Source organism: Eubalaena glacialis, chromosome 8, assembly GCF_028564815.1.
Source record: "Eubalaena glacialis isolate mEubGla1 chromosome 8, mEubGla1.1.hap2.+ XY, whole genome shotgun sequence".
Lineage (NCBI taxonomy): Eukaryota > Metazoa > Chordata > Mammalia > Artiodactyla > Balaenidae > Eubalaena > Eubalaena glacialis.
The window spans coordinates 83,763,665-83,775,865 of record NC_083723.1 but is presented as its reverse complement, the minus strand read 5'-3'; the positions used below and the strand labels follow the sequence as shown (position 1 = coordinate 83,775,865).

The 12,201-nt window shown below is 36.8% G+C and overlaps 1 protein-coding gene across 5 annotated transcripts in view; it reads right to left on the bottom strand.

Moving 5' to 3' along the window:
* AVL9 (AVL9 cell migration associated) overlaps positions 1–12,201 on the bottom strand; it is a 66,593-nt gene that overhangs the window by 33,841 nt on the left and 20,551 nt on the right. For all 5 annotated transcript variants that reach the window (XR_009701863.1, XR_009701862.1, XM_061198654.1 and 2 more), the window contains exons 4-8: positions 10,102–10,173; positions 6,909–6,998; positions 6,146–6,212; positions 4,932–4,972; positions 3,763–3,801 (exon numbers count right to left, since the gene is read on the bottom strand). Coding sequence is in view for 3 of the 5 variants with exons in the window: in XM_061198654.1 (XP_061054637.1) it covers positions 3,763–3,801; positions 4,932–4,972; positions 6,146–6,212; positions 6,909–6,998; positions 10,102–10,173 (309 nt within the window). In the remaining 2 variants the exon portion in view is untranslated. The remainder of the gene's footprint in view (positions 1–3,762; positions 3,802–4,931; positions 4,973–6,145; positions 6,213–6,908; positions 6,999–10,101; positions 10,174–12,201) is intronic.

Below are 12,201 nucleotides of genomic sequence, written 5' to 3'. Positions count from 1 at the left end.
GTATTCTTGCCAAAAAAGTTTAATCTGAAACGAGTGACAAGACAACAATCAGACAAATCTAATATTATAATGCAACTAATCTGGATTCTTAAAAAAAAAAAAAATTAAAAGGCCAATGTCATAAAAACAAAGAGAAACAAAAACAGAGCGAGGTGGTGCCACTGTTTGAGATTAAAGAAAGCTAACAATGCAATAAATGATCCTTGGTCTCCAGATTAAGAAAAGCAACTAGCTTATAGGACATTATTATGACATCTGGGGAAATCTGAAAATGGACTGTACATTAGATAGCACTTATTATATCAATCTTAAATTTCTTGAATGTGAAAATGGTATTTTGTCTATGTAGGAATGTACCCTTATTCTTAACAAATATATTCTAAAGCAGGTATCCCCAACCCCGGGGCCACGGACTGGTGCCCGTCCAGGGCCTGTTAGGAACCAGGCCGCACAGCAGGAGGTGAGCAGCCAGCGAGTGAGCAAAGCTTCATGTGCCGCTCCCCATCGCTCGCATTACCGCCTGAACCATCCCCCCTGCCCCGTCCCCAATCCATGGAAATACCGTCTTCCACGAAACTGGTCCCTGGTGCCAAAAAGGTTGGGGACTGCTGTCCTAAAGTATTTAGGGATGAAGTACCATGGTGTCTACAAATTAGTTTAAAATTATTATGATTCAGCGAGAAAAATGAACACATATAAAGCAATGTAATGCAAAAGCAAAATGTTAACAACTCATAAATACAGATGAAGGGTATAAAAGTGTTCATTATATATTACTCTATCAACTTTCCTGTAGGTTTGACATTTTTCAGAATAAAAATTGAGAAAAATTAAACTGGAACAGGGTTCAGTTAGATATTGCACTAAAACTAACGCTGGTGATAATTAGAGGAAAAAAACAAGCATATAGTTGCTCAGGTGAGATTTTTTTCTTTTTTTAAACAATTAAATCATTTAGTGGCACTAAGTGATATCCAGTAAAGCATAGCACCCACAATCTCCTGTGTTCTCCTTACACATTGCTTATTTGAGTGCTTTGCAAGTACAGAGAAACCAAGACTGCATTAAAAGATGTCCTTACTTTATCAAACCAATATAAAAAGTGTGTACCTGTGATTTGCCACATTAAATAAAGTCTACTTGATCATAAATGTCACTGCATGTGGCTAGGCTAAATATTATTTTGCAAAATTTTGTTTCAGATACATGTATCCACATGTGCTCTAGGTTGCAACGAAAAACATTTTTTATTGTGGGTTGCAATAAAAAGTTTGAAACCTACAACTCAACAACAAAAAAACAAACCTGATTAAAAATGGGCAAAGGATTTGGATACACATTTCTCCAAGGAAGATATGCAAGTGGCCAAAAAGCACATGAAACGGTGCTCAACATAACTAATCATTAGGAAAATGCAAATCAAACCCAGGAGATATCACCTCATACCTATTAGGGATGGCTACTATCAAAAAACCTGAAAATAACAAGTGTTGGAGAGGATGTGGATAAATCGGAACACTTATGCACTGTTGGTAGGAATGTAAAATGATGTAGCTGCCGTGGAAAAGATGGCAGTTCCTCAAAAAATTAAAAATAGAACTACCATGTGATCCAGCAATACCACTTCTGGGTATACACTCCAAAAAACTGAAAGCAAGGTCTTGAAGAGACATATATAGACCCATGTTCATAGCAGCATTATTCATGACAGCCAAAATGTGGTATGTACATACATGGAATATTATTCATCCTTAAAAAGGGAGGAAATCCGGACATCTGTTGTACATACATGGATGAACCTTGAGGACACTATGCTAAGTGAAATAAGCCAGTCACAAAAAGAAACACCTATGATTTCATTTATATGAGGAACCTAGAGTAGCCCAATTCATAGAGACAGAAAGTAGAAGGGTGGTTGCCAGCAGGTGGGAGAAGGGGAGAACGAGCAGTTAGTGTTTAATGGGTACAAAGTTTCAGTTTTGCACAATGAAAAGAGTTTTACAGATGGATGATAATAGTACAACACGAACATACTTAACACCACGAAACTGTACACTTAAAAATAGTTAAGATGGTTAATTATATGTTATGTGTATTTTACAAGTATAAACTTTTTTTAAAGGTTGAAACACTGTACTAGTACGTGTTAGTTTCATTCACTTTTTAAAAATTTACTTTTTTTCTGTTTGAAGAAAGAATACATATTCATCCAGAAAGCTAGAATACAGAAAAGTGTATTTCCTTCTTAAAAATATAGCCGATATTCTCACCAAACTGTTGCTGTCTTTCCTCCTACTCTCTTTTCAATGAATATATATTTATTTATAAAATTGGAATCATGGGCTTGATATGTAGCTGGGCAAACTTTTTTCACTTAACATGCCGTGAAACATCTTTACAACAATAAAAAAACCCACCCAGAATCTTTTTTGTTGTTTGGAAATCATATGCAAAATAAATCAATACTTACTTAGTCACTGATAATTCATTATTAAAAATGACTGAAAGAATCTCTTAGAGCTTTGCATCAACTAAGATTAATTCTGGAAAATAAACCTCTAAGAGGACAATTACTGGGCCAAACAGATAAACATTTTTATGGAAACAAAATATACTGGATATTGTGAATGGTTGACTCTCCAATATCCATTCCACCCTACTCTACTGAGCACAGTAATACGGTGTATATAACTGGCCACAGATCCAGGGTTGGCTCCTCATTACTTTAAACCAGAGGTCAGCAAACTTTTCTATAGAGGGTCAGATAGTAAGCATTTTTCATTTGTGGGCCATTTGGTCTCTGTCCCAACTACTCAACTGTCCCACTGTAATACAAAAGCAGCCATAAACAATAAGAAAAAGAATGGCTGTAACTATGTTCCAAAAAAACTTTATTTACAACATAGGTGGTAGACCAGATTTGGCCCTGAGGCCTAGTGTGTAGACTCTTGGTCTAAAATCCCTCATCTAAATCCTTGATCTAAAATCATTGCAATCCCATCCCTTTGTACTAGAGAGTGGTCTGGAACCCAGGTTTAAGCCAATCAGTACAGGCATTTCTTTGGCAACAATTACTGGTTCTGGGTAGGCACATGGCCTCATAGGTCCAAAGGAATTGACAGGAGAATCCTTATTAAATGGTTTGGGAAGAGGTATTATCTCTGCCACCAGTTATAGCTAAGGAAGCACACAGTTCAATTACTGTTGGCAGTTATCCTACACTACAAGGGAAGTTAGGCTCAAGATAAAGCAAGCACTGTGGACCATAGAACAAAGAGATGGAAAAAATCTAGGTATTTAGTTATATTGTCAAACCATTCAGTCAATCCACTCTGAAGTCTGAAGCGAGCCAATACATTTCCTTATTTTTTAAGTCAATTTAAATTGAGTTTTCAGGACTTCCTTGGTGGTCCAGTGGTTAAGACTGTGCGCTTCCACTCTGGGGGCATGGGTTTGATCCCTGGTAGGGTAACTAAGATCCCTCATGCTGCACGGCATGGCAACCAATCAATCAATCAAGAGAACTTTGTTATCTATAGTCAAAACCATTCTGATAACTGAATACTATCAAACTGCCCCCAAAAAAGACTGCACGAATTTACACTTCTATAGTAGTGGACAAAAATATGTGCTTTAGCCCACTGTACTTTTATAGCCAAAAAAGTCTTAATTTATATTTTACCATTAGTTTCAATTTTATATAGTATTTAAGAAATGTCAATAAATATTAAATATTAAATATTCCAAACATTCAAATCTCACCTTTTTTTCAAGAAGAATTAGTTTAAACAGGATTAGGACCTGAAGAAAGAAAAAAAAATTGTATTAAAATAAGAAACTCAAGCCTATTTTTCATTTGCCTTTGCCTCTCCTCAAACATAACCATGTATCATTGAATCAATAATATTAAATAATTCTAGTGCTTTAAACACTACATTGAAAATTATGAACTTATACTGAGAAATTCCTGTGTCCTCTAAAAATGTGAATACCACTTAAATTGCTATCGAATTGCACTTTCTGGAATAAGTTGCGCCAGTTTTTCTTGAAATATCTGCAAGCTCCTTAAAGGTAAGGTACTATTCATTTACTTCTGGATGTCCAGGGCATTCACAGAGCAGATACTCTTTACAGCTGTTAAGTGAATGATCAATGTGTGTATGTCCCAGTCAACAGACGCCTTAAGAATAGAGATCAAAAGATATAAGCGTAGATATTTTACTGGAAAATGTTTCACTCTCAGGGCAACATATAAAATATTCTGCAAGATAAAAACATGTTTCTTTCAGATGTGGTATATATATACAATGGAATACTACTCAGCCATAAAAAAGAATGAAATAATGCCATTTGCAGCAACATGGATGGACCTAGAGATTATCATACTAAGTGAAGTAAGTCAGAAAGAGAAAGACAAATGCCACAGGTATCACTTATATGTGGAATCTAAAATATGACATAAATGAACTTATCCATGAAAGACTCACAGACGTAGAGAACAGACATGTAGTTGCCACGTGTGTATGGGGGGGTGTGGGGGAGGAGTGAATTGGGAGTCTGGGATTGGTAGATGCAAGCTATTATATAGAGAATGGATAAACAACAAGGTTCTATAGCACAGGGAACGATACTCAACATCCTGTGAAAAAAAGAAAAGTTTCTTTCCACTCTGATTTCATGATATCCGAAATTACAAAAACCATAGAAAAAAGTATCCTATCCTGCACAGAAATAAACAGACACTATTTGTATACTTTTAGAAATTTCTATCATATAAGCACTACCAACACTTTCAACTTTGTATCACTATGACAGCTATCTCAGAAAAACTAAAACATGGTTAGGCCACAATCTGCATTAGACCACGCAGCTCATGGAATTTGCCCAGTTAAATAATTTTAGTACATCATAAATTAAATAACGTATCATACCTTGTGTCGAAAATGAAGTACAAGATCTCGAGGAGATAGACCTATAATGTTAAAAAAAAAAAAAAAAAAAAGCTAATCTGTGACTACAACCTACTGTTTTTGTCAAAGAAAGTTTTAACCTCCTCAAAAGAAAGGCAGGTAAAAGTAGGAATATGCAAATATTTAAATATTTATGTAATATCTCATTGTGCACACGCATAATCAGAATTTATCAAATACTGTTAACAGTCAAACAGCACTGCGATAGAACTTTCTGCAATAATGAAAATGTTCTAAATCTTCACTGTCCAATAGAGTAGCCATATGTGGTCACTGAGCACTTGAAATACGGCAAGTGTGACTGACAAACTGATTTTTTAATTTTATTTAATTTCTATTAATTCTAATCTAAATGTAAACAGTCACATGTGGCTAGTGGCTCGTGTTGTGGTCATGCAGCTCTAACACCTCCCCATTTTCCAGCCATCTTACAAATTACCCAAGTTTAGAAACTATGAAGCTTGTACTACTGTGGCAGTCAATCATTTAAACATGGTTTTTGGTCACTACACCCCATAGGCTACTATTTCTGAATCACAATCTTCTCTGATCATCTGCCATAAGACAAGATAAATTAGAGAAAAACATATTCTCAGAATAGGAGCTTTGTAACCAGCTTACATTACACACAGGATTGCAAAAGTGAAGTTCCAGGGTTTGGTTACATCATGCTAAAATGGGAATTGAGCAAGCATAAACCACTATGTGATCAACAATTTTTTTAAAACATGAAAAGGACATTTATTGAGTGCCTAACACACGAACGAATGTTCTGGGTTGTCAAAATAGCATAAAACCCTCAACTTGAAAAATCTTAGAAGAGAAAAGAGCTAATAAGCAGATCTCTCTCTCTCTTGCTCTCCCTCTGTGTTATGACAGGGAATTGACCTGGTCAGCATTAATGTAAGGAAAAGAAAAAACTTCCATTATTACTCTGAAAAGCAGAAATTTTCCTTATACAATAATAGTTGTAAATTTTCATACAAGTATGTTACAACCCTTCTTAATGTAAATACTGACTAAGAAGATATTTAAGGAAGCAGCAGCATCAAATGTTGGAGAATTTAGATCCCATACAGAAATGTAATTCTTATCATGAAGTTTTACACGCAACTCAGCATGCCAAACAAAAAGAAATGAGGGCATTTCTTCTGACTTGTAAAAAAGTGACTTACCAAGATATACCTGGGATCCTTCTAATGAAGTTCCTCCCAGGGAACTATTCATATGTTCATAGAGCTCCTATAAAATACAAATTCAGTTTAGAACACTTTATTATCATTTTAGACACTGAATTAGAAATGGGATGACCAAGGGAAAATTAGTTCTTTAACTGAGGCAATTTTGTCTCTCTGAAACTTGCCAGTTTCCAGCAATCTTTCCTTCTCTTCCTCTACATATTAGAGCTTGATTCATTCCCACGGTGGTACGGATTCCTAGGATAAATTTCCTCTACTTCCTTGCTAAATAACTAACTGTCCTACTCTCACTAGAATCCAGGAGAGATCCATGTTCTATACATCCATGGCAGCCTCAAGAAAAACATATTATCCATCTTCAGTAAAATAGGAATGTGGTTTTTCTGTGTTTTTTGGTATGGGAGTTAGGATCCAGAAATGTGATATATAAACATACTGTTCAGTGTATTATTAAGATAACAAATGTAGAGAAGCAATGCCATAGCGAAAGGGCTATTATCCATTAACAGAAACATTTATGTTATAGTCAACTGTCAATCATTATTTTCTAATAAAAGATGGTTTCATTAAGTTTAATAAGTATGAACTGTACATTCTGGGATGATCATTGGCCCTTCAATATTATTTTCAAAGAAGAATGTCCTTCTTAAGCTAATAAATGATTAGCTCACACAATATTAAAAATCTACTTGATTCATGAATCTGTCTTCACACACATCTATGGGGGGGATAAAGTTACCTTTAGAATGGAAATTTGGGAAAAATCCTTCTCTTCAAAATATGCATGCGTAATGAGTTGAAGTTTTGCTTGAAGTAAGCCATAGAGAGGCTTAAAGAAAAAGAGACATTACCATTAGTTTGATAATAGTAAAAAAACAAACACCCCACAACTTTTTAACTTGAAAAGACCGAGAAGGGAAAAGTTACTGACAACTTTAGCATCTTATTATTCACAGCTGAACGTTGTTAAGTCACCGTTCTAGCTCCTGGACTGCAGCTGCAAAGTGCCTGACCCACTCAGAGCACCGGGGCTGAGAGTGAGCACAGACCTCCTGGGTCTTGCTCCAGTCACTCAGCCGCGTAACTCTGGGCACTTAACCTCTCCACGTCTGCTGGCTGATGTGAACGTGGGTATGTGAAAAGACAGTACATCTTATGGGGCTTTCTCATATTAACACAGGTAAAAGCACTTTCTAGAGCATTTGGCATATAGAAAGCACTTAAATGCTAGCCATCATTATCATAAAATTTAAAACATATCGTAATCCTGCACACCGTTCTGCTAGCTTGTAGTAACGTTTAATCATCCTTATAGCACTAATTCTTATATTCAGTTGAACATTCATGATTAAATTTAATTTCATTTCCCCTTTTTTTGCCCTCTATAGAGGCTTAAAACAACTAGTCTGTGTCCTTTATAATATCCTATATAATATTCTTTTCTGTATCTGAAAAAAGTTACTCCTTAATTCTTATTTCTCTATTTAAAACCTTCTTCCTACCATTTCCATCCTTTTATGTTCTGTTCTAGATGTCTTCTGGTTTCTGTGTCCTTTTTAGGATGCAGAGACTAACGCTGAATATATACTCTAATTAGTTAAAACAAGTAATACTGGAATAGTTTTCTCCCCCAATATCCCGGTTAATATATCATTATTTCTAACTAAATATATTTTTATATATAGACTAAAATGCACTATGAACCACCAAACATTTTTGTGTGAGCTGGCTCTCACCATCCCCCCTGCCTGTTTTATCTGTCTGATAAAACTGGATTTTCACCCCAATTTTATCATACAGCAGTTACATGTTCATGAGAGTTAGACATTTTTTCTCTGAGATATATCTTTATTTGTGAAATGAGAACAATAAATACTTAGATCTCTCTTCTTATGAGGATTAAAATGACAACTATATCTAAAAAGTGCCTGGTATAGAACACTTGACATATAGGCACTTGATAAATGGCACTTATTATTATTATTACTGTTCTTTGAAGAATTATTCAGGAAGCCTTTCAACATGTTGTGTTTATTCAATATCCAGCACTCCTATACTTTGGTCATCTGGTCCAGTATTAAAAAACAATAATTCACTGATGTATATTTTTTCAGGCTACCCTTCTAGAAACTGTGTACAGGAATCAGATTAGCAATTTACCAATTTTCTGATATTGAAGTCTTTTATAACCATTCCTTTTCTAGGAGACTATTCTTGCCCTATATTTAAAATTACTTGGGACATCCTTGGTGGCGCAGTGGTTAAGAATCCGCCCGCCATGCAGGGGACATGGGTTCAAGCCCTGGTCCGGGAAGATCCCATATGCCGCAGAGCAACTAAGCCCACGCACACAACTACTGAGCCTGCGCTCTAGAGCCCGCAACCCACAACTACTGAGCCCGCGTGCCTAGAGTGTGTGCTCCACAAAAAGAGAAGCCACTGCAATGAGAAGCCCGTGCACCGCAAGGAAGAGCAGCCCCCGCTCGCTGCAAACTAGAGAAAGCCTGCGCACAGCAACGAAGACCCAACGCAGCCAAAAAACAGAAAAAAAAAAATTACTATCTTGGAACAAATATCCTGATCCTCAAAACCTTATTAGTAAGGTCCATAGTACTAAATTATTCTCACTCAGGTTTTGTTTTGTTTTTTTTAAAGCTTAGTACTAAGCAAGCTACATTTAAATTGTCTGTGAATATAAGAAATTGGAACAATTGGAGAAGAAATAATTAAATAAAACCATAGTTTTGTTGGTGACTAGGCTAATGAAATATTCTCAGTTTTGCATTAGGTTAACTGCAGAAACATTTTACTCAGTAATCATATAGATCTAAGATAATTAATATGATAGCTATCTAGATATTTTTTCCCACAAACAGAATTGGGGGGACTATATTTTACATGTAGAACTAGGTATCTGGTGTTACTGGTAAAGGTGTTATTACCCCATTAATAATACAAATGGGACATCACAAATGATTTAATAGAGACAGCTATGAAAAATAAGAAATGCTATATATTTTCTTTTGAAAACTAAAAAGTTAAAATGATTATAAACTTGCATCTGATCAACCTGTACAGAGAAGAAACAATTTTAAAGTGTTGTTATAGTACAATTCATTATGTCATTTCCTTTCCTCAAACATTTTTAGTTTTTTTTTTTTTTAAATGTTCCAACTACTGTGCTAGGGCTGGTACTTTATAATTTTATTATTTTTATTTATTTATTTATTTTTGGCTGTGTTGGGTCTTCGTTTCTGTGCGTGGGCTTTCTCTAGTTGCGGCGAGTGGGGGCCACTCCTCATCACGGTGCGCGGGCCTCTCACTGTCGCGGCCTCTCTTGTTGCGGAGCACAAGCTCCAGACGCGCAGGCTCAGTAGTTGTGGCTCACGGGCCTAGTTGCTCCGTGGCATGTGGGATCTTCCCAGACCAGGGCTCGAACCCGTGTCCCCTGCATTGGCAGGGAGATTCTCAACCACTGCGCCACCAGGGAAGCCCCATTTTTAGTTTTTAAAGAGCAAGCTAGGGATACAAATTTTCACTGCAAAGAGCCACGTACTTTTGTATCATCAATAAAATCTGAGTAATTATGATACTTTGAATTTTAGTAAAATATTACTTACCCACAGTCTCGAGAACAAAACAAAGCTGGATAAATTAAATATATCAGATGCCTCATTTTGCTCACATATCAACCTCCTTCCCCAAAACTGATCTATTAGATTTCCTCCCTCTTAACTAGTTTTGGGCAGAGGGGAAATGAGAGTGAACCTGCTGAAAGGCAAAGAGGAGATGCAAGAGCATCAACAATAAGCCTCTGACTAATTTTAATGTATCACTGTTTTCATAAATCTCTCCTCATTCTAATAATGCTTTATCATCAAATAAAAAGCTGCCATGAGTGTTTAACATTAACAGGTTATTTGCTCTCTTACCAGCTTGCTTAGAACACAGACACTTTTCTGAACGGTCTCTCTGGTGATATCTGCTTGCCGTACTTTCAATGCCTGTTATAAACAAATAGTCATTATTAAAAATATTTCATGGAAATATTTTAAAATAATTATTTTTCAATATAAAACAGCAATCAGAAAAAGTATCTTGCACTTAATTAAAAGTACTTATTGAGAATCTCAGAAGATATTTATTGAATGAATAAGTGTCAGCCAGAGCACTCTGCCAGAATCTGGCAGGCAATGGGAATATTAACAGACAATCTCTACTCTCAAGGAATTTACAGTCTGGTGGAGATTACTTTATGTGTAAATTGCCACATCCATAATGCAAATCAGTCATCCCTGGTTCTGGTTTTAAAATGGACACCCCTTTCAGAGACTAATGTTTCTGGTGAGAAAGGGAGAGTTTAACAGCTCATTTCTCCAGAGATGGAAGAATTGTCAGCAGTTTTGTTAAGCTGGTTATTCTACGTTACTGGAGTCTATCCTGGCACACCTGTATTGTATTGTAGCCCAGCCCTGAGCCGTAACTCAAGCCTCGGTGATTCTGAAGATGACTACATGAGATATCTGCAGTTCTCTGCTAGTAGGAAACAGGACTTGATCAACCTCAGGTAAGGCTGTGAGGGCAGTAAGAACGACTCTTCCCCTTCTAGTGTACTGCCTGACGTCTCCTTGCATCTGTCCTGAGGACCATGGGGTCTCAGTGTCTTCAACTGCCTGAGGACTGATGATTCGTCATTAGATTACATCAAGAATAGAGCCTTTCCTCAATCTGTTTCTACCTCTTTACCTTGATTGGATTCATCCATCGGGTCTCAGCTTTGTTCAAAAGGAAAGGAAAGGCTTTCTCCTAGGCTCTAGGGCTCTCTGATGTCTGGTTTATCTGTCTGGTTATCAGATGAGGTGAGAACAACCTGGAGAAATGGGCAACCCTAGTATACTCTGGAGTGGGTCAGACTCAGGAGGTGAGGGAGACAGGCAGTATGAAATGCCACTTAAAGGCTGTCTATGTAGAGCATGAGAACTGTTGTTAATGACAACAGCATCGGAGGAATAATTTTACTAGTGGTTATATAATCTACAGGGGATAAGAGATAGTGAAAGGAACAGATTTCCAAGAAAGGGCAGCAGCTCAATTCATCTCATCTAATAAGATGTAAGGTACATGAAGAAATCAAATGTGTAATTATTCACAGGTTTCTTTATCTTTAAACTCAGTTATTCATTTGAACCACAAACATTTACTGGGTGTGTCCTATGTTCCAGGCCCTGTGCATGGAGGGTTATTTCACGGTAGTTAACTACTTTGCGTATGCTGGGATTTATTCGTGCAGTTTACTTTTAAATGCTTCAGGGAAACACACACACACACAGAGCAAATGTGGTAGAACATTAACAACTGTTGAATGTAGATGGTGGGTATACAGGTGTTTATTGTGCAATTCTTTTAATTTATCTGCGTGTTTGAAACGTTCATTATAAAAGTTGAAAGAAAATTTTTAAAGACTTACTAAGTTAATTACCCACCTGAGGAAGCTTTTAAAACTTTGTAATTGCCTAGGATCTACTACCAGAGATTCTACTTCAGTCTGTAGAAGGAAAGGCCCGGCAAGTATACTTAAATTAAAAAAAAAAGTCTCTGGGGCTTCCCTGGCGGTCCAGTGGTTGGGACTCCGTGCTTCCACTGCAGGAGGCACAGGTTCGATCCCTGGTCAGGGAACTAAGATCCCCCATGCTGTGGCCAAAAAAAAAAAAAAAGTCTCCTGGCCAAAAAAAAAAAAGAAAAGAGTCTCCATGTAGTTCTGGTTAAAAATCACTGTTTTAGAGCAGTGGTTCATAGTCTTGCCTACGTGGTTTATAGTCTTGCCTACATATTAGAATCACCTGGGGAACTTTTAATACTCCTGATGCCCAGAACATTAAATCAGAATCTCTGGGGTTGGGACCTAGTCATCCCAAGTATCTAAAGCTCACCAGGTGATTCCAACGTGAAGCCGAGGTTGAAAAGCGCTCACTACTCCAGAGTATTAATGATTTCATAAGAGGAAAGAGATCTTTACTCAGAAAGGGTATCCC